Here is a 25048-nt window from a genome sequence, read left to right on the forward strand (position 1 = left end):
AAACTGGAGAATGGCACCCCCGCCCTCAGCCTAAACCTTCCCACATCAGTTAACACCCTCAAGACACACACACGCTCACAGGTGAACCTGGCCAGACAATCTCTCGCTAAGACTGGATAGTTTTACGTCAACTTGACACAAGCTAGAGTCATCTGAAGGAAGGGACCCTCAACTGAGAAAACGCCTCTGTAAGATCCTGCTGTAGGGCATTTCTCCATTAGTGATTGATGAGGGAGGGCCCAACCTATTGTGAGTGATGGTGGTTCTGGGATCTATATAAGAAAGCAGACTGAGCAAGGCAGTAAGCGTTATTCCCCAGCCTCTGCATCAGCAGCTCCTGCCTCCAGGTTCCAGCCCTGCTTGAGTTCCTGTCCTGACTTCCTTCAGTAATGACTATGATGTGGAAGTGTAAGCCGAATAAACCCTTTCCTCCCCAGCTTGCTTTTGGTCCTGGTGTTTCATCACAGCAGTAGGGACCCTAATGAGGACACCAGGTGATTCTAGGCTGTCGAGTCAACAACCAAGGCCAGACGGACTATCCATTCTTCTTCCCTCTTCCTCTTTTGAAATCAGACTCTCCAAGTTTTCCGAGGGCTAAGGCTGCCTGAGTCACTCTGTACGCTAATCCATCAGCCAGTGGCCCCACATCCAGGTGCTGAAGTCCCCACATCACCAGAGGACAATTTCACAACCATTCTGGAAAGAGAATGGAATTCAATTGTTCTGTCTCTAAAAAAACAATTGAAGTGGCACCCTCCTCCGCTGAATGCTTCTGATAAGAGACCGCACCCTTCCATTCCCACACTCCAGAGGTGTCTCTGCATGATAAAAGGTAGTTTTTCTTTCGTGTTTGTTGGATGTGTTTAGAGCCCCGAGTTGGCGCTCTTATGGGTGTTAGGAGGCCTCCTCTGCAGGCAAAGAGTCCGCCATTAGACCCTACATGCCAAGAGCAGCAAGACCAAGAAAGTGAACTTGGCGGGGGTGGGGGTGGGGTAGGGGGTGGGTGGCTGGGAACACCCACTTAGAGGTAGAGTGCTTGCTGGGCGTACTCAGAGCCCTGGGTTCAAGCCCCAGCATCACCGAAACCAAACAAAAACAGTGATGTCAGGGCCCAGTGTGGTTAAGTAGAGTACTTGCCTAGCATGCCTGAAGCCCTGAGGGAACCATCTCTGAGCACTTTAGAAGGAGGCCTAAGGTAAAGAAAACTAGATCCATCACGTGTCCAGGAGGCCAGCGCTACCGGAGGGGGAAGTCACAGGAGGCCAGCGCTACCGGAGGGGGAAGAAGTCACAGGAGGCCAGCGCTACCGGAGGGGGAAGAAGTCACAGGAGGCCAGCGGTGGCCATGGTAGCGACTACTGTTCTTGAGTTCAGACCCTTGTCCCCAAGCCCATCGGATGAGGAGAACTGAAGCTTATGTCGGAGGTGTTTTCGGCATGGGAGGAAGCCCGCCTTCGTTCTAGTGGCGTCTAGAGGTTGGGGACTGCCAGAGAACTGGCCAGTGGAAGTTCTGGGCAACGGGAAGAGGGCAAAGTGATGTTTGCCACTTGGAAAGCTGGTCCTTGAAACCTGCCTCTGTGGGACGCCCCGTTCTTGCTCTCCCACTGCCTATCCTACATGGACAATGTGCAGACTGGGACCCCAAAAGATGGGGCTGTCCTAAAAGGGAAGGAGCCTCGATCCTTAAGTGATTACATGGAGTAATCCTTCCTTGATTTTCCAATTTCACAGAACAACGGTCAGAGCAGGAACTATCCTTCTGTTCTGTTCTGCCACAAAGAGTGCGGAGTTCTTGGTTTTAGCCGCTAGCTTACTCTGCATTAACAATCTGGAATCCTTATAGCTGTTGCTTACGTTAAGTAAAACATTGTTGAGACTTTGAAAAGTGACAAAACAGTGTTTTGTTTTGTGATGGTGTTCCTCACCCCGTCCCACCAGCTCTCCAAACCTCACCGGGGAAACCGTTTCTCTGACTTACGAACTTGCAGCAGGGCCCTGGAGAGATGGCTCACTGGTTAAAAGGAACTTGCTGCTCTTTAGAGGACCCGAGCTTGGTTCCCAGCACCCACGTTGGTCAGCTCATAACCCTCTGTAACTACCTCTTCTGGCCTCTTCAGATACCCACATGTAGGTAGCATACACACAGAGAGACCACCACATATAGAGATAAGAAAAATAAAAATAAGTCTTAAAACAATAAACAACTTGCAGCTAGGCAATGTGGCTCACGCCTATAGCCCCTGCATGCAGGGTGCGTGCAAGAGAGGGGCTCGGTGAGTCTGAGGCAAGTCAGGTATCCACAGTGAGTCTCAGGCCATCCAGGGCCACCCAGCAAGACCCCAACTGAAAACAAAACCCAGAAGAACAGACAACAGCAACAAAGATCTTGCTGCCAGGAAGCCTCAAGTGAGGTAAGTTAAATTACAAAGGATGGAGAAGAGACCGCGGTGTCTTGGGCTAGCCTCCAGCCACCATATCCACTATGCGTCTGACCTAACCACGATGTGAGCAAAGTTGGAGAACTGGAGCCTCTGATGGAATGCTAAGGGAACACATACTGATGAGTGTGGAGAGGGGTGGGGACGGGAGCGTGGGGTAGCCTAGGGTGATACTCTGGAGAGCCTCAGCCCTGAACAAAAGGTGCCAGAGGAAAGAGCAGTGAGGCTGCGAGCCCTGAGGAGAGAACACAAGCTCTAGAACCTTCCCCAATCAGCTCCTATTAAAAAGCTGTTCTTCACTGCTGCCGCGACTTGCCCTCCTCTGTAGAACGGGAGGCTTGTGTGTCCATCACAGTTGTGTGTGGGTGGTAGAGAGCTGGGGAGAGCATCATATACCAGTGACTGAGGATGTCCATTTCATTCCCTGGGGGAGAATATGAGGGCTATGGTTTGCACGGGGTTTGTGTGCGTCCCCCACGGGTTCAGGTGGAAATTTAATTATTATCTGGAGGGATTACGGTTTAGACACTTAATCAGACTACAGAGTTCAGCAGCTGGTAACTAGGCTTGGGTAATATCATTAGAATAGCACTCCCACAATTCAACACTGGAGGCTACCTAAGAAGAGGATGAGACTAGCGGGTACCCCTGCACATGTGATGCCCCGTGATGCCTCAAGGTTCCTCCAGCAAGGAGATCAGCACCAGATGTTGGCCTTTGACCTTGAACAAGAACTATGAGCCATCTAAAACATCTTTTTGTATAAGATTACCCAGCTTGAGGTATTTTGGTTGCAGTATTGAAAAATGAGCTAGTAAGATAAAGACAGAAAAACAGAGAATTGCCATCCAGGGTTTGTTGAAAAGAGGAACCCAAAGAGGGGAAGAGCAACCAGCACCCCAAGTGCACTGCTTTCAGGCTTAGTACGAACTCAGGACTACGGCGTCTCGGGGAAGGGTAGATGAGAAGGGGCTCAACTTCACGAGGGGATAATGTCGTGGGCCATTTACCTCCAGTTTTAGGATGCTGAGAAGGCACACACACACACACACACACACACACACACACACACACACACGTGTACACACAGAGTGAGAAACAGAGAGACAGAGACATACAGAGACACACACAGAGAGAAAGACAGACAGACAGACAAACACAGAGAGAGAGAGAGAGAGAGAGAGAGAGAGAGAGAGAGAGAGAGAGAGAGGATCTTTTCAAGTGCCTGATGTCTGGTTCCTGGTTCTCAGGCACCCTTCCTCAACACAACAACTATTCCCTTTGACAATAAAACTGCTTGGTTGTCTTAAAGCCAAACAGTCCTACTGCCAAAGGCATAAAACATAAACTTTCCCCATATGCTGTTCAATAGCACTCAAAATTCAAGTATTCCCAAATGTCTCAATATGGAAGAAATAATTCTAACCATTACGGGCTTCCCTGTGATGGGAACTTTGGTTCTGTGGCTTTTCTGCCTTAAGCTGTGAGTGTTTCACATGGTTGAGGGGCACCAGGTCCCATGCAGCCGCATCGTCTTCCCACCTGGAGGCCTCCCCACGTTTCCCCAGACTTGGAGTTCTCCTTCTTCTGTCTCTCTGAACACTGGCCCACTGACTTACTGAGTCCTATACATCCCCCTAGATAGTCACATATGTCTGAGTGGATGTTTTCTTGGTGGACATCCACACATATACAATTATGCATCACTTTCACACAGGCATACAGCTAGAGAGATGGCTCATCCATTAAGAGCATAGCAAGATCCTGTCTCTAAAACCAAACCAATAAACAAAAAACACATGACGCCTTCATGTAGCCATGAAGTATACCAGCATGTGTGGGAATCCATCTCTTGATCACTCGGGACACCGACTGTAATACACAACTAAAGTGCTTTCTATGTGGTTTTTATACTGTGTTATTTGGGAAGTGCTGAACAAAAACGTCTGTCTATGCTCAGGATGCACGTGAGTTTATTGTTTTGTTTTTGTTTCTGTTTTCAGTCTCTGTTTTTAGTGTTAGCTGAATCCACAGACACAGGAACCATGAATACAGAGGAAAGACTATGTGCTGCAGGGGGAAGAGATATGAATCAACCAATTAAATTATTACCCCAAACAATTCCTCTGCATGTGCTCTCCCTGTCCGTTAGTCTGAAGTGACCATCTCTAGATTACACTCACTATTTGATTCCAAACAGGTCTGGTCGGAGGCCCTCTGTGCCGCTCCAACCAAAGGCTTCAGGCCCTATAGAATGGGCACTTTGTTTTGTGACCAGGTACCAACCCCAGAAAGTTATTCAGTGAGCACCATCTGGGTTAGATTAGTTTAAAAGAAACTGGATCAATCCCCGCGTCCCCCAGCATCTAAACAAAACACTTTTTCTTTTCTGCGGGCTGCAGAGTAATCCCTAAACTACAGCCACTTGGCGAGGAAGCTGGGTTTGCAGTGTACTGGATAACTTGATGCAACTTTTACCAGCACTTAAAACTCCGATATGAAATCTACCCGTGATCATTTTCTGCTTGGAACTGGCCAACTCTGCCTCCTCTCCCTGTGTTCAACAAAAGGTTCTCAGAAACCACGCTCGGGGTCACGGACCAATCAGCAGGACCTGCAGGGCCTAATACCCAGATGTGGGGCCAGGAAGGTGCCGTCTCCCGCCCATTCCCGAAAGAAACACTCACTTCTGATGGCTCTTCTCCCTTCTGCCCACCCTCGGGATGGGTAAGATGATCAAGGCAGAAAGTAAGACCTAAGGGCAGGTATTTTGTGCCTTCATTCAGTTAATTGGAAAATTATATAGTAATCTCACTTCTCATGTAAATGAAAGCATTTTTTTTCTTTTTGCACATTAGAGATGATGACATTTAGACAGTAGCATTAAATAACCTTGAAAAGCTATTTTGAAGGTAGAAACAATGGATGTGGGAGGCAGGGCAGGTTTCTGGTGCTCCTGACCAGACCCATCATATTCCTAAGCAGATCACAAAACCAACATGCCGTGGTGCCTAAGGCTTGGATCTGATCTAAGCAGTGTCATCCAAAGGATGGTACCTCAGTACAACCTAGAAGGCTGGCTGTATCTGCCACAGACACCACAGGGGCGCAATGGAGGACTTGGGCAGACCATCCAGCCTTCAGTTCTTCGAGTTTTGTCTTAGAACCCGGATAACCCACCGCATTCCCACCCTCCCACCCCCTTGTATATTTCATAGACACCACCGGGAGGCTGGATTGGTAGTCAGCAAATGAAAAGAAATCCGGGCGCCTGCACAGTAATTAGGTCGGGCTGGCCTCGAGCTCTGTATTCATCCTTAATTGATTCCCTGGCACACACACCCGAGCTGGCTTTAACCTCCTCCTCCAGCAGCCGACTCTGGGGCAGGGAGTGGCCCCGGAACCCCGTGCTTCCTTCATCTCTCTCGGAGCCCAGCTCCCCTGGCCGCCCTCCTCTACGCTTACTGTTCTCCACCTGTTGCCTCATTTTGTGACAGCTGAGCGACCAACACCTCTGCCATGTCCGCTCTATCCACCACCATCCGGGGAATTTGTTCTCAGGTCTTGGTTCCCGGCCACCTTCAGGCTGGATAAGTTGCACACCAGATCCTGTTTGCTGATGGATACCCAAGTGAGTCCCACTGTTGGTGGATTTGGCCTTTGCAAACTTGCCCACTCACTGAACTATTATTCCCAGGGATTTTCTGGCTATAGGAAGAGAGACGACAACGTTGAACTTTCTGATGCATACCTCCCAAGTGATGTCCACGTGGCCACATTGTCCTCATATCAGACAAACAACGGTGGTGGGACCGACAGGGACTACAGCTTCAAGAAGCCTCATTTGGACAAGGGTTCTGATGAATTTCTGACTCCCGGTCCAGCCTCCTCCCAGGTTGAAAGGTCTCCTCACTTAGGCCCCGGAGCGGGATTTCTGAATAGGAAGCACCGACCACCTCTCCCTGCCCTTATAAGTGATTGTTTCAATGGCATCCTCAGAGTTATGCTCATCAGAGGGAGAGAGAAGGCGGAGTGGGGGCCATGCACAAATCAGTCAAGCTGGGGGGGGGGGGGGAGACTTCACTGAAGACGGGAGAGAGAGCTTGGTGGGTAAAGTGCGTGTCTCACAAACGCGAGTACTTGAGTGTGAGCCCCAGAACCCACATAAAGAAGCCACCCGTGGCAGCATGCACCTGTATGCCCAGCACTGGGGAGCCGAGACAGGTGCATCCCTGGGGCTCCCTGGGGCTCCCTGGGGCTCCCTGGCCAGCCGGCCTAGCCTACTTGGTGAGCTCCGGGAAGAGGCAGGCAGATTTCTGTATGTTCAGGGCCAGCTGCATCTACATCCTGAAACCGTGTGTGTGTGTGTGTGTGTGTGTGTGTGTGTGTGTGTGTGTGTGTGTGATATATATATATAAATAAAACAAAAATGGTCTCTTTTCTTTGGTTTAGCAATATGGAGTTTACATTTTAATTTTGCACTGTGTCCTACAAATCACACAGCTGATTCTGAGTGTAAAGATGTTAATTTAGCCCCAGAATTTAGCCCTAGAACCAGGAGGGGATTGTGGGGAGCCGGGCATGAGAGAGAGAGAGAGAGAGAGAGAGAGAGAGAGAGAGAGAGAGAGAAAGAGAGAGGAGACTTTCAGCAGGACGGCTACTGGTTTAAGCTGGTGATATCGTTCGATTGGGAAAGCCTGTACACAAGGACCAGGGGTTGCTACTCTTCCCTGCCTCGGCTGAGCCTGTGGGACGTTCCATGAGGTCCAAGGTCACAAGCTCTGAGATGGATGATGAGGCAGGGGGCTAACAAGTCCCCTGTATGTTCGTGATGGCTGACCCATGGGGAACAGCGACTCTGAGGACTTGGGTGGGGACCCTTAGGAAGGCAAACGTGTAGGAGACAGGACAATAAAGAAGCTTCCAGTAAAGAAAAGCGCAGGGGACGGGGTGACAGGAGGGATGTGAAGGAATAAGGGGGCAGCAGAGGCCGGTAAGGGGGAATTACTGATCTGACAGAATGTGGCTTCACTAGCTCATGCGACCTCAAATCACCCTTTCAAGCTTCGCACCACGGACGTCAGTTTTCAAACAAAGACGACAGCGTGTGTCTCAGTGGGTCACGGAGATCTGCATGTGAAGTGCTCAGACCTCTGCAGGATGAGATGCCCCCAGCTGCCGCAAATGGGAACCAGAAACAGGGTGGCTTGGGACATTAGGAACCAGTTCTCTCTCGCTTCTGAAGGCCGGAAGTCCAAGACGGTGCTTCTGGGCCATACTTCTTTTGAAGGCTGTAGGTAAGGGTCAGTGCTGGGTCACTCTTCCACCTTCTGGAAGGTTCTTGGTTCATGGTACTATAATTCCAATCTTCCGTGGCATCTTCCCCATGTGCATGCATGTCTGTGTCCAAGTTTCCCTTGGGTGAGGGCATCGGTCATGGAGGAAGGCCCACCCGATGACCTCATTCTAACTTGATCACCTTCGTCAAGGCTCCATCTCCAAATAAGGCTGCCTTCTGTGGTCCTGGGGCTTAGGAGTCCACGGCTCTTCCTAGAGACACAATTCAATGCCTAACAGTCACCCTGCCTGCCTCAGCTCTGTGGAAAAGTTCGTCTTTGTTGTTGTTAACCCCACTGCTCAGCTGCTTTCTTCCCAGGTATGTGGGAGAGCCAGGCAAAGGACAGCCCGAGGCCAGGAGTCTGAATCTGTTGTGGTCACAATCTCCACAACAACCAATGTTTTCCCAGCAGCCCTTGAGCCCCAGGTGAAAGTAAACAGGTGAAGTAAGAAGAGGGAACAGGGAAAGAGGAATAACACATTGAAGTAAGAAGAGGGAACAGGGAAAGAGGAATAACACATTCCGATAAGCGGCTAACGACAACCACAGGCAGACATGTCAACAGCAGCGTGCAGAGAAGGAAGCAGCTCATGGCCCATCCTCCTCCTCTGCCTCCCAGGGGCCAGCAGGAGGCCTGAGATGCCAAGAGTGCAGAATGTGCCAACACATGGCTCCACACAGAGAGAAGGAAAGCCAAGTTTGATCAGTTACTAGTCACAGTCAGTTTAAACTGTGAGGGTGATCTTCATTGCCTTCTTTCGACAAGTTCAAGGGCTCTTGGAAACCATGAACTTGCATTTGACCTGGGGCTGAGCATTAGGTGGTGGTAACAAGTTGATTTTCCAGACATGCCCGGTTGGACATCACCTTAACAGAAATCTTCGCTGGGGCTAAACTGGAAGCCATCATTCCCAGAGTAGAGAGTGGGTGGGGCTGTAAGGTAAGCCAAAGCTTAGACAGAGGGAGCTGCTGCGTTCTGGTGGGAGACTGAAGATCTTCAAAGTGAGCCACGAGGGGCTGGTTGGTGATGGAGGGCTTGCCAGTCAAGCATGAGGACGTGAGTTTGTTTTCCAGAACCTACATGAAACACACGGGGAGAAGCCAGGCAGGTGGTGTGTGGTGCAATTCTACCCAGCATTGGGGAGGCAGAGGCAGAAGGCTCCATGGCCAGACATCCTAAGACTAAATTGGCAAGTTCCAGGTCCCAGTGAAAGAAATTGTCTCAAAAAAAGGTGACCATCTCTTGAGGAACAGTGCTCAGAGTTGACCCTGGTGGCCACATGTGCACACATACATAATGACTACGCTAAGTAATAAATTAATTAAAGTAAGCAGTGAATTCTTCGAGTACAGCGCAGTGCTCAGTGGAGCCACAGAGACTCAAAGGATGACTCCTTTCCCCCCTTTCCCTAGCCCAAAGTTCCAGGTTCTGGAACTTTCTTCATGTCTTGTCTTTTTTAATGCTTGCCTATTCCAAATTAAGACTGTTCTAGTCCAAGTGAGAATCAGTTCATCAGAGTGAGAACGGCTGATGATGCTTCTTGGCCCTACGAGACATCTGTTCCCAACCCTGATCGAACACTGTTCCCTTCAGGGTGACGGGTGATTTAACAGCCGTTGGCACATGGGACTCCAGGGGAGAGTGGCGAATGCCAGGGCGATGAAAAATAAAGACCATTCTTGCTTAAAATGAGACTAAAGTGACATGAGAACTGGGCCTGGGAGATGGCTCAACGCTGGAGCGGTGTGAAGACCAGAGTTTGCATCCCCAGGAGCCCTGTAAAAGCCAGAGTGGTAGCGCATGCCTGCAATCCCAGCAGTCCTGTGGTGCGAGGTCCTACAGTAGAGAAACAGGAGAATTCCTGGAGCTCCTGGGCTAACGAGCCTGGTGTGCAGAGCCACAAACAGCTAGAGAGACCCTTATGGGAGGCAAGGACCACCATCGAGGTTACCCCCTGACCCCCACATATGTGCCCCATGAACAGGCACAGTGTATGAACAGGTGCACGATGATTCGTGCTGAAATGACGCTGTCTGACGTACACCGAGTTAAGTGACATTTACTGTGGATGGTCACTTCACCTCCCTTCCTTGCTTGCTTTCCCTAAAGTGGCCGTTACGATGTTTAATTTTCCATATTCAGGTTGTATTGTATCTCTGTTGGCCAGGTCCATTCTAACGTGTGATTTCCTTGGCGATAGTTTTATCAAGGTCCAGGTTTAGTAAAGGATTGAGTTGGTGGTGAAATAAGCCCGGGCTTTGACTATTCTGTGGAATTCCCCTGTGGTTCTCAGCCCTCCCTAACCGTAGCAAAGTCACTCTTGCTCCCAGTCCACCGAAGTGCAGAGAGTGTCAGACTGTACTCATTTCTCACCACTTGCTTGAAGAAGAATAATAATGATAATTATACTAATGGGCAACCTACCTCCAAGCACTGCAATTTTATCCCAGTCTGTGAGACCGAGTCGCAAACACTTAACATTCTTTAAAGTAAAGCTTTCAATTAGTACATCAGTCTGCCTAAGCCCTACCTAATAATTTACCTTCTCACAGAGAGAAAATACGTGGGCAGTGAAGGCAAATGACACAGAGTCGGTTTTTATCAGTAACAAGTCACATTCCAGAATGTTCCACAAGGTTCCAGGGAAGGCTGTTGGGTTGGTGTGTAGAGCAATACTGAACATCTCATACAGACACAAGTTTCTCACTCATTTTATCTGCTCACATGGGAGTAATGTTCTGAGATGTTTCTTCTGGTCAAGCCTGTCTCTCACAGCAAATGACCTGGGCTAGGAGGGTTGTATGTGTCTGTTTCCAGAAACTCATCTTGTCCAGGGTCTTATTTTATATGAGAATCAGTCCAGAGCATTCCTTGTTGTAGCATGGGTTCTCCATATGACACCATGTTATATTTCTTATTGTAGAAACAAAACAAAAACCTTCTTGAGAGCTATAAGAAAGCCAGAAAGAAGGACATCCAAGTTGTTTTGCTAGGGATGTGTGGCACTAGACAGAGAACTCAAGTGAGTAGACAGTCACTCCTATCAGGAGGATAGATTGTTGGTCACACTCTGTCAAGGTTCCCCAGCCAGAGTGGCACCAGTTCATCATGGTTCAGAGGGACCCAGAGGTTGAGCGTGATGTTCCATTCTTTGTACATAACAGTTAATAACAGGAAAAGACAGAACAGAGGGAGGCCACATGTGTACTCATAAAATGTGTGTATATTAAAAAAAAAATCGCCACTCACTATTCAAATCCAGGGAAGCCGAGAAAGGAAGAGTAGGTTTAACACTCAATTTTCCTTGCTCATTTTTATGACATCTATACCCAGAAGTGAACACTGAATATATGAGGTGTCGGGGAAGCTCAGTAAGCTCTCTACCTTCTTGAACAGCATTGAGGGGGGAAAAAAGAAGTAAAGTTGTACAAGACCCAGCTCTGAAAATGTATGCAGCCGGCCTCTGTAACCATGGATCCCACGCCCATGAGCTCATCCAACCGTGCATCGAAACACTTGGGGGGAAAACAGAGTCTGTACTGAATATTACAGACTCATCTTCTTGTCGTTAGCTCCCAAATAATACAGTGCATCAGCTTTGTGCACAGCATTCCGTTGTACGGTAGGCTGTTAAGTTGTCTAGAAATAAGTGGGAGGGTGTGTATACACATGGGAGGGGGTGCAGGTCACACGCAAAGCCCGTGGCACACTACAGAAGGAACGTGAGTGCCCTCAGAGTTTGGGGTCTGGGGAAGGTTGCTAAGAAGGGACTACACTTTATATAATACATAAAATAGATATTGGATACATACTCAAGGGTGTTTTTCTTTCTATTCAGTGAGCCACACTCATCTAAAAGACATCCTGATCTTTGCCTGAGGACAGGATGCCTTTTTTATTAAGAGGGAATCACAGGAAAAGATGTTTCAATGTCAACAAGAGTTGCTTCTGAAAACTTGAGTTCCAGGGCCCCTGAATGAACAGGAATCAGAAAAAAAAGAGCAAAGCCCTAGCCGTGGGACAGCATTCCTACATCACCCACTTGAAAATCACATCTGAAACAGAGTTCTAACAGGCTCGCTATTTTCTTCAGTGCCAAGAACCATACAATAGACCTTTTTTTTTTTTTCTTTCTTTCTTTCCTTTTTGGACAAAGCTCTTAAAATGCTTGGAAATTCAGATGGACTGAGTCACGAAGCTGTTCAAATACTGCACACCCGTCCCTGCCAGTGTCCCTACTCGCTCTCTTGGAAACAATAGTAGATTTTCTGTGTCAGAGAGAAGGAAATATTCTGAGTGGCGTTGTGACTTGTCTATAAATGAGGTGAGAGGAGAGAGCCTGGCCGGAAAGTGGGAACCACCCTGAGGTCTTGCAGCCTCTGGGTGGGAGGTGGTGGTGGTGGCCTCACCTCTCCTCAGGGTGGGCCCACGGTGTCACTTAGCTCTCCGGGCCACGTGAGCCCCACATGGGTCCTAGTAAGTGTGTGACACGCAGCACAGGGAAGACACGGCTGCTTAAAAGCAACGTGCTTGTGTGTGAGTGCCAGGGGCTGTCTGCACGTGGGTGTGCAGAGGTGGGTGTGGCTGTGGGCAGAGGGACAGGAGGCATGACTGCAGGGAAGGGGAAGGAAGCCCACAAGGAGATGCCAGGGCAACGCAGATCTCCGCATGCGCGGTCTGTATGACTTCCTCTCCCTCTTCCCTTTTAAGATTCCGATCAAATTGAACCCCGCGTGCCTGAGATCCCAAGATAACTGAGGTGTGTGTGTTGCAAACTCATCCTTGCTCATGCTTCGAGCAAGCAGAGACTTCAAGCCAGGACGGCTCTCCAGCGCAACATTGTAGCTGGTGCCTGCTGGCGGCCAAGGGCTCAGCTTGAAATAAGGAGGGAGAAGGACCCAAAGACACAAGCTAGCCCCTTAGAGGAAAGGAAAGGACCGAGTAAAACCCGCCTGGGCGGAGTGGAGAGGCACCTTAATAGAGGGACTGTCATCCCCCCAGTTTGGAGGAACTGGAGAGTCCCCTACTCTGAGAAGGCAAGCTGGGCTTCAGGACATGAGCTGTCTGCATTTTGAAACTCTTGGTGTTTTAAGGGCTGGCAAAATGGCTTAGCAGATAAAGGCACCTGCAACCAAGTCTGACCACTTGAGTTCAATTCCCAGGACCTACACGGCAGAAAGATCCCGGTCCCCCAGACTGCCCTCTGACCACTGTCCTCCGACCTTCCCGTGCATAGCGCACACATGGGTTCACACACAGGAAAAAATAATAATGTGAAAAGAATGAAGTGTTTTAATTTCTTCAAGTTCCACCAGAGTGTGAAGGAGACAAGGTCAACTCTACTGGATTTCTCCAGCTTCCTCTGCCTCAGCAAAGGTGACTCCTCATCGCCGCAGTGGCCTTGTGCATGGGAAGATGCTTAGCAGCATCCTCAGCTCCACTAGCACCCCTCAAAACTATAAATCCGGGCATTGCCAAACATTACTTAGATGCAAAATCATTCTGGTTTTTATTAACCCTTTGAGGGGAGTCACACTTTCCCTGGGTAGGTAGACACTGGCTGTGTTACCTTGAGGCACTCTGGTGAATGCTGATGATTTCAAGCAACCTTCTGTGAGAACACAGAAACACAGAGGCCCTGGACAAGGGCCCTTCAGCCTCACGGGATTGGTTTATGCTTTTAAGGGCTGTATTAGTTACTTTCTGTTGCTGTGGTAAAACTCTATGACCAAGCGCAACTTATAGAAGAAACTATTTTGGCTTATGGTTGTCGGGGGCGGGGGGGGGGGGGGGGGGGGGGATAAGAGTCCATTATGGCAGGGAGGCATGCATGTCGGCAAAAACATGAAGATGAGAGATCTCATCTTCAACCACTTATATGAAGCAGAGCAGGAACTAGAAGTGAGGTACGGTTATTAACTCTCAAAGTCCGCCCTTAGTGACACCCTTCCTCTAGCAAGGCCACACTTCCTAAACCTCCCAAACACCACCACCAACTGAAATCAAGCACTCAAACACGTGAGTCCATGGGAGACATTTCTTTGATTCTTTTTGGGGGGTGTTTTTCGAGACAGGGTTTCTCTGTGTAATTTTAGAGCCTGTCCTGGAACTCGATCTGTAGACCAGGCTGGCCTGGAACTCACAGAGATCCACCTGCCTCTGCTTCCTGAGTGCTGGGATTAAAGGTGTGTGCCACCACTGCCCAGTGACGTTGGGTATTTAAACCACCTCAAAGAGGCAGACAACTGTGGGGCTCCGAGTCAAGTAAAAGATGGAATCAGAACAGGAGGACCTCTGACCTCGACCCTGGGAGTGGAAGAGGTCAGACAGATCAGAAAAACAAGATCAGAGAGGCCTGCAGCATCGCTCCTCCTTCCGAGGCTGGGGAGGGGGCTCCCGCCTCCAGTCTGACCCACCCACGGGTCATTTTGATCATATGCTTTGGAAGAGTGTTTAGTTATCTGAGCCTCAGAAACACAGGAAGCAGTGTTGCCACTGACCATCCCCGGTGTTTCACAACCAAAGAGACCAAAAGAAGCATGAACTTGCAGGGTTCTTTTTTTTTTTTTTCTCTCTTTTTTTTCCTAATGGGAAGGGGCCGCCACATCGCCTGCATTTCTTAAAGTAGATCCCTCAGTGGCTGTACAAATTGGCTTTCTAGATAAGATCATTCATTCTCATTTCCACCTGTCTTCCGTCCAACAGGCGAGGAAAGGGGGGGGGGGGGGGACTCAGTGACAGGTCTCTTGTTCCTTGGGACAGTATAATGATTTATGGTTTCCAGCCTGAGAAGTTTAGAAGTGGCCAAACATGAAAAGTTTTCTAAGTAAAGGGATGGCTCGGTGGCCTGGTGAGCGCCCCTTAGCCTCTGAAACACTACTCTGACAGCTGTCACGGGGGAGCAGCACACGGGCCTTGGCGGACAAAAAGGGTTATTTTACCCAGATTACTCCCCACATTGCCGGGGAAAGGGGACTCGTTTGTAATCATCAAAGGAATGCTGATAGACTCGAATGGGCTCACGCTCCATTATACTCATCCGAATTCAAGATTTGTTTCGGAGATCTTTCTTCGATTTCTTCCTCCCGGTTCCCCTGACCCCAAATGAGGCCATTTGTATTCATGGGACATCCGAGGCACTCATGAAATCAGACCATTCGCAAACATGCTTCGGATTCAGCAGCCCAAGTTGTGAATTTCAATGCTGCCTGGTTGCCTGGACTTACATGGTGGCAACTGTGTTTGGAAACTACCAGCCCCAAGCACCGCTTCATTTGTTAATGAATTTGTTAATGCAGAGAAAGTTCAGGGTTGGGGCCTGAGTCCTCTGCGGGTACAGGTGTTGGAGACAGTGTGAGTCAGACACGTATGAAAATGTAAAATCTGTGCATAGCCGTCTGCCAGGTCTGTGGGCACAATATTAAACACTCGGTTCTAGCTCTGTGCATTGGTTATTATTTTAGAGTGTATGGCCTGGCGATTCTATTATCTATCCTCAAACTCCTCGCTTATGACCTGTATGTCCACGGGTCCAGTGAAAACAAGACAGAACAAGATCAGCTCATCATAGTGGTCATGGATCAGACCTGGAATCTGGTGCCCGAGAGACTTTAGAATGTTCCTTTTCCTCTCCCACGGGATGCCTTGGGACTGAGGCTCATCTGGGGAGGGTAGATGAGTGTCTCAGGCTTCCAGTGAGTGGAGGAGCTCAAGTTGGCCAAGAAAGGATGGCATGAACCCAGACAAAAGAACAAGATATTTTGACTAGGGATGCAGCTCAGTGGTGGGGTACCTGCCTGGTGTGTATGAAGTCCTGGGTTTAATACCCAGCACTTGGAGAAAAAAAAAAAGATACTGAAAAGAACATCACTCTTAAGATAAAGACATGCAAGTCAGCATGGTGCACACAGTTCAGTACTTGGGAGACAGAGGCAGGCAGATGTCTGTGAGGCCAGGCTAGTCTGTACCATGAGTTCCAGGCCAATAGGTCTATTTCATGAGACTTTGTCGAAGAAGAAGAAGAAAAAGAAGAAGAAGAAAAAGAAGAAGAAGAAGAAGAAGAAGAAGAAGAAGAAGAAGAAGAAGAAGAAGAAGAAGAAGAAGAAAGATCAGGAGGAGGGATGCCTCTTGTGGTTTGAATGAAAATGGCCCCCATAGGCTCAGATATTTGCATGTTTAGGCCCCAGTTGATAATCTATTTGAGAAGGATTAGGAGGTGTGCCCTTTAGGAGGAGGCGTGTCACTGTGGGGTGGGCTTTGAGGTTTCAAAAGTCCCCGCCAGTCTCCCCCACCCCTGCCTGCTGCCTGTGGATGTAAAGCTCTCAGCTGCTTCTCCAGCACCATGCCATGCCTGCATGCCACTGTGCTCCCCACCGCCACGATGACAACGGACTAACCAACCCTCTGAAACTGTAACCGAACCTCCCATGAACCGCTTCCTTCCATAGGTTGCCTTGGCTACGGCGTCTCCTCTCGGCACCAGGACAGTAACTAAGACACCACTCTTAAGTGTGAAGACAGAGCGGGGAATGTGAGAAAAGTGAATTGGACGTTGTGCGGATCCCGAGATCATCATTGTTCCTTTCTCCGGCCTTCTAGACTTAATGTCCTCCACCAAGAACGTCCTGTGGTAGTTCTTTCAGGGAAGACTTACCACTGGTCAAAGTGTCTTCTTTCCATACTCATCTTTTAAATACTTGGACGTAGCTATAGTTCTAGGCTGAGGGCTGTTTAGATTTTCATTTCCTCCGAAGCACAGCGATTTATCTCCCTGTCTCTGTCTCCCAGTGTGTTGATGGGGACACTTTATAGATACTATTTTCCCCTCGGTCTGCTTGTTTTTAGTAGTTTACAGGTTTGATACATCTGCGAATTGCTTTACTTGAGATGCTTAAAAACAATCTTTCAGCAATTCCGGAAAACCAACTCTGTGAGTCTATGATGAGTGTTGCTTCTTTTGCATTTTCTCTCTGAAGAATTTACCTGTGCATGCGTGCGTGCGTGCGTGCGTACGTAAGTGCGTGCATGCGTGTGTGTGTGTGTGTGTGTGTGTGTGTGTGTGTGTGTGTGTGTGTGTGTTAACTTTCCCTTCCATCCCGTATGCGGATCGATTTTCTTACCATTTTCTGTAGATTTTTTCTAAGACTTTATCCTATCTGCTTCATTCTGAATAATTTCTCCAGTACAGTATTTCCGTGTCACTGTTTCTGTCTTTGGCTGTGTCTAATCCACTCACTGCCCTGTCTACAAAGATGTTCATCTCAGTCAGTGTTTTCTTCATGTCAGTACCTGCATCTGGCTTTCCTTCAGTGGGACATTGTTTTTCATAGTGGACTTCGTTCTTTTCTCATTTGGGGGATTCCCTCCTTCGCTTCTTGAGAGCGCTGTTGCTGCTGCTGAGGACTGCTTGTATAATGTTGTTTTCAATTGTGTATTCATAATCAGCAGAATTCACCTATGAGTCTTTTTTAATTAAAATGTGTGTGTGTGTGTGTGTGTGTGTGTGTGTGTGTGTGTGTGTGTTCATATGACGCTTGAGCGACCTGTGTTGCTGATGTTTCCATGTAGGGAGCATCTGTGTACTCATTTTTTCCAGGTAGGACATGTTATAAGAAATATGTGTAAGTCCTGGGAAAGATTAGGCTCTGATAAAATAAGCAATGGACATTACCAAGGTGGAGTTGCTTTAAACCACTGGAATTTATTTATATTATTTTCTTCCCTTGATATTAGAACACTGCCTAGATTAAAACCCCTAAGCATTATATATCATCATATTGATACGAAAGTCAGGAAGAGTCAGTGAGCGGTGAACCTGAAACTCTGGGAATAGCATCTGAAGTAGAGGTTTCTGATTTGCTTCTCATCGGATACAAAAGTGCTCTTAACCTACCAGCGTCGCTCACCTGTGCTGAGGGAAGCCAAGGGAGGAGGCCACTGCCTGGGCTAGGCCAGAGTTTTAACTGGAGATGGCCACACCCAGGGACCATCAACTGGCTCCCCTTCTGAGGGGAGGATAACTGGGCCAGTCTCTTCCATGTGGGCATCTACTTGTAGTGCTACAGTCTTAACAATCTCAGCCACTCTGTGATCTATGCCCCTAAGCCATACTTCCTTACCAAATGACACAAACACACCAGCCTCATTTAAACAGTTAACAGCCACTCATAAAAGTTCAAAGAACCTTTGTCCTACTTTCTTGAGCCATTCCTTCGCTCAAATGATAAGTGTGTGGACTTCTGAAACCAGATGAGTACTGGGCTCAAATCCTGACAGGTGGGAAGAATCAGGCAAAGCAAGCAGGAAGATGGGCGATGGGTCAGGGGGCAGATGTCTTGTTATCCTTCAACTGGTCCCTTTTCAAGGATGCTAAAGCTGACAGGATGGGAGGAAGGATCAGTGACCTCCACATTTTATAATCATGACCCACCAATCAAAACATTGTGAGAACATACCTCTAATATGTGTATATTTATCTATAAATTATACACTGTTCAACTGCCAATGTGAATGCCAATTATAAACAAAAATGTCTCTTTTTTTCAGGATGGAGCAGCAAATATCACCTGCCCTCCATAAGCATGGGAAATACTGAAGGATTCAACATACTGCAGATCAAAAATTTGTTTGTTTATTTGCTTGTAATCGAGCTCTGGCTGGCCAAGAGCTCACTATGTAGACCAGGCCGACCTCAAACTCAAAGAAGTCTGCCTGCTTCTGCTCCTGAGCGCTAGGACTAAAGGTGTGCACCACAGTGCCTGGCCTTCAGTTACATGTGTGCACACCTGAAGCTAATTCTGGTGCTGTGTGCTTGTAATCTCGGCACTCAGGAGGCAAAAAACGTAAGGAGTTCAATGACATCTTCAGCTGGCTTCATAGTGAGTTTGAGGCAAGTTGAGCTACGTGAAACTCTTTCTCAAAACTACACACACACACACACACACACACACACACACACACACACATATACACACACTGTGTGTGCCTGTTCTGAATGGGTACAGGTTCCTTTTTCTTGTGACCGTTCTCTAAACAATATAAACAATTGTCTGCCTAGAGCTCAAGCTGTTTTGGGGATGGTAAGTGGTGGCTGAAAGCCCACAATGGGAGCTGTGTAGTTTATACTCAGACAATTTATATAGAAATTCACATAGAAAGGAGCATTTGATGTCCACGGGGGTCCTTGAATCACTCCTCAGGAGACACTGAGAGATGACCGAACAACTGTGTGTATCTCCCATAACCACAGCCTCTTTGTGACCAACTGTGATGAGACGCTGTGTCTCCCCAGTAGACACCTGAGACAGCAGTGGTCACTCCGGGAACTGTCTAGAAAGACCGGGCCAATTGTAGATGTATTCTTGTTGTCCTGTTCCTTGACACCATCAAAGGCCGAGTCCCCTAGGCTAGCGCCAGTTCAGTGCTGGAGGTAGCTCTTGTTCTGCTAACTGGGGCATTTTGGGCACATTAGTTGCCCTATCCAAGGCCAAGTTCTCGTCTGTAAATGAGACCACTACTCACCAGGGGCTGCTACAGGGCTGACGTCAAATGACACTGGGCTCAATTAGTTCCATTCCTTCTTGCTGCCTCCTCCCTAGGACTGCTGCTAGGCTGCCCTTTCCAACACAGCACCTGGGAGACCACGGCCATCAATAATGCGCACTTGTGAGCTGAGACAACTCTTTGCCGCAGAAGGCCTGGCGGGGCATTTTTCAGATGCGGCTGCTTTCCACGGAAACGGCCAGGCAGTCTGAGACCCTTGTTCTTCCTCTCTTTCTCCATGAGAGCCAGACAACTTCAGACATTCAGCTTGTTTTTCTTCTGGCATGAGCTGCCTTTTCACGCCATAACATTTTTTTTTAAGTGACAATAACTCCTAGGACAATATAACCAAGGAATAATAAAATGCAGAGGGGGTGTGTATGTGTGTGTATATGTATGTGTGTGTGTGTGTGCACATAGGTGTTGGGAGGTAGCTGGAGAAATGCAGGCTTGGTCTCCCTGGTGGTGTACCTTGGGCTAATGAGGAAGGGGACCCCAGTCAGTCATCCTCTGGGTGGGCTGATACATGAACAGGAGGTAGCTCTGTCCTGTGACCACTGGCACTGTGCCTCGGAACTGATTGCACCTTGGGATTGCCCAGGAAACCATAGAAGAACCCAGTGCCTGCATGTCTGCAGGTCATTTCAATCAGAAACCCTGCAATACAGCTCAACACCATACATTTAGTTCTCCAGGTCATTCTATACACTTCTAGGGTTACACCTTGTTTGTCTGGGTGCAAAATAGGAAAATTTAGCTTCCTGAAAATGGACAACTATGTGTGCCCTGTCTCTTTTCAGGACTTGGCTCCTAATATCCACTGTATCACATCCTGAAATTCTGGCCAGTGGAACATGGAGTGCTGTGGGATGTCTTTCTGTGTGCTGTGAATATATGTTGCTCCCATTAGTTAATAAATTAAGCTGCTTTGGCCTATGGTAAGGCAGGATAAGAGCCAGGTAGAAAATTCAAATGAAGATACAGAGAGAAGGGCGGAGTCGGGGAGACTCAAGCCCACCCAAGGAGCAACATGCCACCAGATCAGTAACAGCACAGCCTCGGGCCACACGGCAAAACATACATTAATAGGAATGGGTTGAGTTATAAGTTATAAGCTAGCAAGAAACCTGAGCCATAGGCCAAACAATTTATAATTAATATTAAGCCTCAGAGTGACTATTTTATAAGCGGCTGTGGGACCTTGAGTGGGAGAGATTTGTCTGGACCGTGGGGCCGGGCAGGACAGGAGAAACTTCCGGCTACGATGGAGCGTCCAGTCAGGCCCGTATGTTGGGTTGCAGATGACCTGTGTTACAGATGGATTTGTGTGTCACCTAGATTCACGTTAGACTGGGAGTGTACTTGGAGGCGCAGTCTTTAAATGGGGGGTTAAGTTAAGATAAAGACATTCATGTGGGCCCTGACCCAATCTGATTGTTGGCCTTAGAAGAGGCAATGAAGACACAGACAGACACAGAAGGATGGACACATAGGTGAGAAGTCAGTGGCCTATAAGCCAAGCACAGAAGTCCAATGTTAATCTTAGAGGCCCAGCCTCTCAAGCTGTTTCTTTAAATAAGTATTCATCTTAGTTTTTCTTTATTTGAGAGCTTTAAAAAAGACTTCTTTAAAACATTATGTGTATATATGTGTGTGTGTATGTGTGTGTGTTTGCCTACTTATATGTACATGTACCACATGCATGTCTGACTCTTGAGGAGACTAGAAGAGTGCATTGGATACTCTGGAACTGGAGTTATAACATGTAGGTTCTGGAAACCGAGCCTGAGTCCTGTGGAAGAGCAGCCAGTGTTCTTTTTTTGTTTTTTGTTTTGTTGTTGTTGTTGTTTGTTGTTTGTTTTTTCAAGACAGGGTTTTTCTACATAGCCCTGGCTGTCCTGGATCTCACTCTGTAGACCAGGCTGACCTCAAACTCAGAGGTCCTCCTGCCTCTGCCGCCTGAGTGCTGGGACTAAAGACTCCTTCAGCCGTGTGGATCCAGATATCAAACTCAGGTCATCAGGCTTGGTGGCAAGTGCCTCTACCCACTGAGCCATCGTGTCTTTCCTGGGATACATTTTTAATGCAGTGAAGCTAGCCTTCCTGGGAACACAAAATTTTCAGAGAGAAGAGGGTACCAGGGAGCCTGGGCCTCAGCAGGCTTGGGGATGATTAGCCCAAGTCACAAGCACAGAATGGGAGAAAGGGCCGTCATGCAGCCTTTGGATTATTAAGAGATCTGATGCTAGAATCTCCAGGGCAAGGAAAAAAAAAATCAATGACCCAGGAAAAATGACACCAGCTGATGGCCTCAGGCAATAGCCTGGGAAAGAGCTGCAAAGGGGGGAGACATTAAGTAATGTTCTGAAACTGCAGGAATGTTCTGCACTGTATGACTCTGACGGGGGCCCTCCGATGGGGGCCCACAGCATTCTGGGACTTTCTTTCACATGGACACATTCTCTGTTCTTCTTCGCAAGGGGAGGTAATGGGGGGTGGGGGGTGGTCCTGAACTCCCTCTCTCCTCCACACCTTTCTGATGTTTCTCTGGTTTAGAAAACAAGTGTCTGTATTGTCAAACATGCTCCCTAGCTCGGGGCTATTGTGGTATGGCTCCGCAGGGGAGAGCCCACTATTTATTTCTGTTCCCCTCCTATACACTTGCCAAACCCATAAAAGGGAACAGGCCTGCCTGTCCCCAGGAAAGCAGGCAGTACCCTTGGAGGCCACAGGAAATCAATCAGTGAGGCCAACACACTCAACTGGGCACTCAAACTGTCCATTTGGGAGCTTAGGGTTTTCCCTCTCTTACATGGTTGGAGGGTTGGCTTCAGTTTAAAGCTGAACGGGCCCTCATCGGAAGACTTCGCCTCGCTTTCCCTCTGAGATCTTTTGGAGGTTTCCCTGTCCCACGTTATACAGAACTCGGGTTTAAACCTGAGAGTGTCTATGGCTTGGGAAGAGAGTTCCATGTGTTTCCTTACAGTCCGTAGACAGCAAAGAGGGAAGGTAAGGTGACCAGACAATGCCACCACCTGCCGCTGACTCTGAGTTAGAGACTCCCCGCATCTCCTGGGAAACGGGGGGGGGGGGGGGGGGGGGGGGAGCCATTCATCCATCTCAGGACTTAGGGACCTCCGGACAAGCACCTGCTTCTCACAGGATGGTGCCTCCCTGTTTACAGCTTAGATCTGCTGTATGTCGTTACTATGCACAGTCCATCTCCAGACTTGTGTGACAGCCTGCACGCTGTCAGGACTACAACTGCTTCCCTCCAGACACAAACTCGGAAAGTCTGTCATCTGGGGATTGGGGGAGTTCCATTGCAATTTGCCTAAAGCAATATTTGTTCAGTTGCAGTGATGTCACTAAAGTGGGGTGGAGGTGTGTGTGTGGGGGGGTGTTCAGCTTTTAATTCTTTCCTTACAATAAGCAGGGCAAGACGGTGGCAAAAAAAAAAAAAAAAAAACCCTCAGAGCTGCTCACTCTAGCTTAAATCAGCAAACGCAGAATGTTTCTGGAAGCCAAGAAAGTTCTGTTACAGAAAAAGAAAAAAGTCAATAGTGCTTGAAAAAAAAAAAAAAAAACCGATGCATTTCCCCAGCACATTGCCCTGAGTTTTGATTCTCTGCGGCTTGTTTTTAAGGGCCTTGGTGAGCTTGCCAAACAGGCATATCTTGGCTTCCTTGGCCAGGCAGGAACACTGCCTTGATATTAAATATTCTAGGCAAAGAACCTCTGAGCTAAGGGCTCTCAGCTAACAATGAATGACATTCTCTGTAAGCAAACCAGAAACCCAACTCAAGTCTGGTCTTCCCGTTTCTTTGCCTGGTAGTCTGTCGTGCACGCAGAACAGAGGGGTGACTCTGTTTACCACAATCACACTGAAGAACAAAGGGGGAAAACCCTGCAGCAAGGGGCTTGTTAGTGTCTGTGCCCAGCCTAAGCTGGGCAGAAGGTCCTGAGAAAAAGGGGAGTGAGAGGCACAGAGTTGATGCGCCCCGGGAATGATGGAGAAAGCTGCTGAGCCTATGGAGACTCAGGGCTGTTAACAGCTGTAGATATTTGTTACCTTCTAAAAACCTTCCCTACACCTGCCACCTGCTGCCTCGCACCTTGCTAAGATCTTTTGCCAGAGGGTTGGGGTAGGAGTTCGCCAAAGATCTTTGATTTGGCAGGAGGAGGTCAGGGTGTGTGTGTGTGTGTGTGTGTGTGTGTGTGTGTGTGTGTGTGTGTGTTTGGTGGGTGCTGGCACCTTTTGTTATAAAGTCATGCCTCTGCGTACGTATTCTCTGGCGTCAGCTCCTATGAGTCTCTCAAGGCATCTCCACCAGACCTCCAATCTTCCTAGGCTCCCTCCCTAGGGACTGGCTTGGACTTTAGGTCCAGTGTGCCCTGGGCTAGTCTCCTTACATGGGTACCCTGGAGTCTGGCTGGACGCACCCTTATCGTGTGGGTGGCCAGCCAAGCGCAACTGTTCGTCCAGAACACGGTTATCTCCCAGAGCTGGGCGTGGTACCGGGCTCAATTTAGGGATCCTCTAGTGAACACATGAAGGTCAGGGCTGTGCGGCTGATGTTCAGGAAACTAACAAAGGTCAAGAGCACCGCGGAAAAACTCGAAATATCTTACAGGTCCATCGTTAGGAAGAGACGACTCCCCTGATACCATCACCTAAACTCCCACCAGGCAAGAAAACTGCTTATGGAGTCCACTTGAACTTTAATCCATCCAGGTCGTGCCCCCTACAGAGGCGGGCGGGCCCCTGCCTACTTCTCACCTGGGTAACCGACGGGAACGCGGGCTCATGGCAAGCAAGAGAGCTCTTACCGGAGAAATCGGTCAGCGCGGAGGTCTCTTTGGAGCACACCAGGACAGTGCAGTAGAAGAGGCTCAGGAGCTGCCCCGGAGGCTCTACCTGCCTGCGGAGGCCGGGATTCTGCGCGGGTTGGGGTGCGGGCGGCGAGCGCGGGTGTCCCGGCAGGAGCATGATGCGCAGCGCGGCAGGGCGCGGGCGCTGGCACTGGGATCGCAGGCAGGAGGATCGAGTCACATGGCGGGGAGAGTCGGTGGCCAGCGGCTCCGCGGCCCCCAGCCCGCCTCCAGGTCCAGGCTGCTCGAGCTTCTTAGGCGGTCGCCTCCGGGTCCGAGATCCCTAGGCAAAGGGGAGGGGGCGGAGACCCGGGGCGGGGCAAGGAGCCCGGGGAGGCCGCCGCGCAGTTGATCCTGAAGAAATCTCCCCGGCTCCGCGCGCCTAGGGAACCGAGGGGGTGTCACCTCGTGCCCGGGAGGGTTGCGGAGGCGGATCGGGGGCGCGGAGCCCCTAGCGGAGAGTGTCCCAGCTGCGATCCCGGTGCTGCGCAACTTCAGCGCTTTCCACGCCCGGGTGGGGTGATGGCCCAGGCGCTGCTGGCCCAGCCTGCACTGGCCCGGCGCCAACCTCACCCAGGCCGGTGAAGCAGCACGGCGGGTGCCGTCCGTGACGCACTTTAGAGTCAGCGCCGCGCGTGCAGCCCTGGCCAGCGGGGAGCGGGGACCGTGGGAAGGTGGGGGTCCCGGAGATAGAGGCATTACTATCCCTGACACCTTCAGCCCTTGAGGTACAGCCACCAAGCACGCAGTGGTCATTACACAGAATGGGAGATAGGGTCCTCCACCCTCTACCCACCATCCCGCGATCTGCCTAGGTTCTTGTAGTCTGGACCTGAGCGAGCTGAGGGTCTCAAGCAGG

General features: G+C 49.2%; 1 protein-coding gene across 1 annotated transcript in view; it reads right to left on the reverse strand.

Moving 5' to 3' along the window:
- Eva1c (eva-1 homolog C) overlaps positions 1–24624 on the reverse strand; it is a 72931-nt gene extending 48307 nt beyond the window's left edge. Inside the window, 1 exon segment of the mRNA XM_059277489.1 lies at positions 24148–24624. Within this exon segment, the coding sequence (XP_059133472.1) occupies positions 24148–24307 (160 nt within the window). The 5' untranslated portion in view covers positions 24308–24624.
- Positions 24625–25048: the final 424 nt, after the last annotated feature.

The sequence above is a fragment of the Peromyscus eremicus genome, chromosome 12, assembly GCF_949786415.1.
Source record: "Peromyscus eremicus chromosome 12, PerEre_H2_v1, whole genome shotgun sequence".
Lineage (NCBI taxonomy): Eukaryota > Metazoa > Chordata > Mammalia > Rodentia > Cricetidae > Peromyscus > Peromyscus eremicus.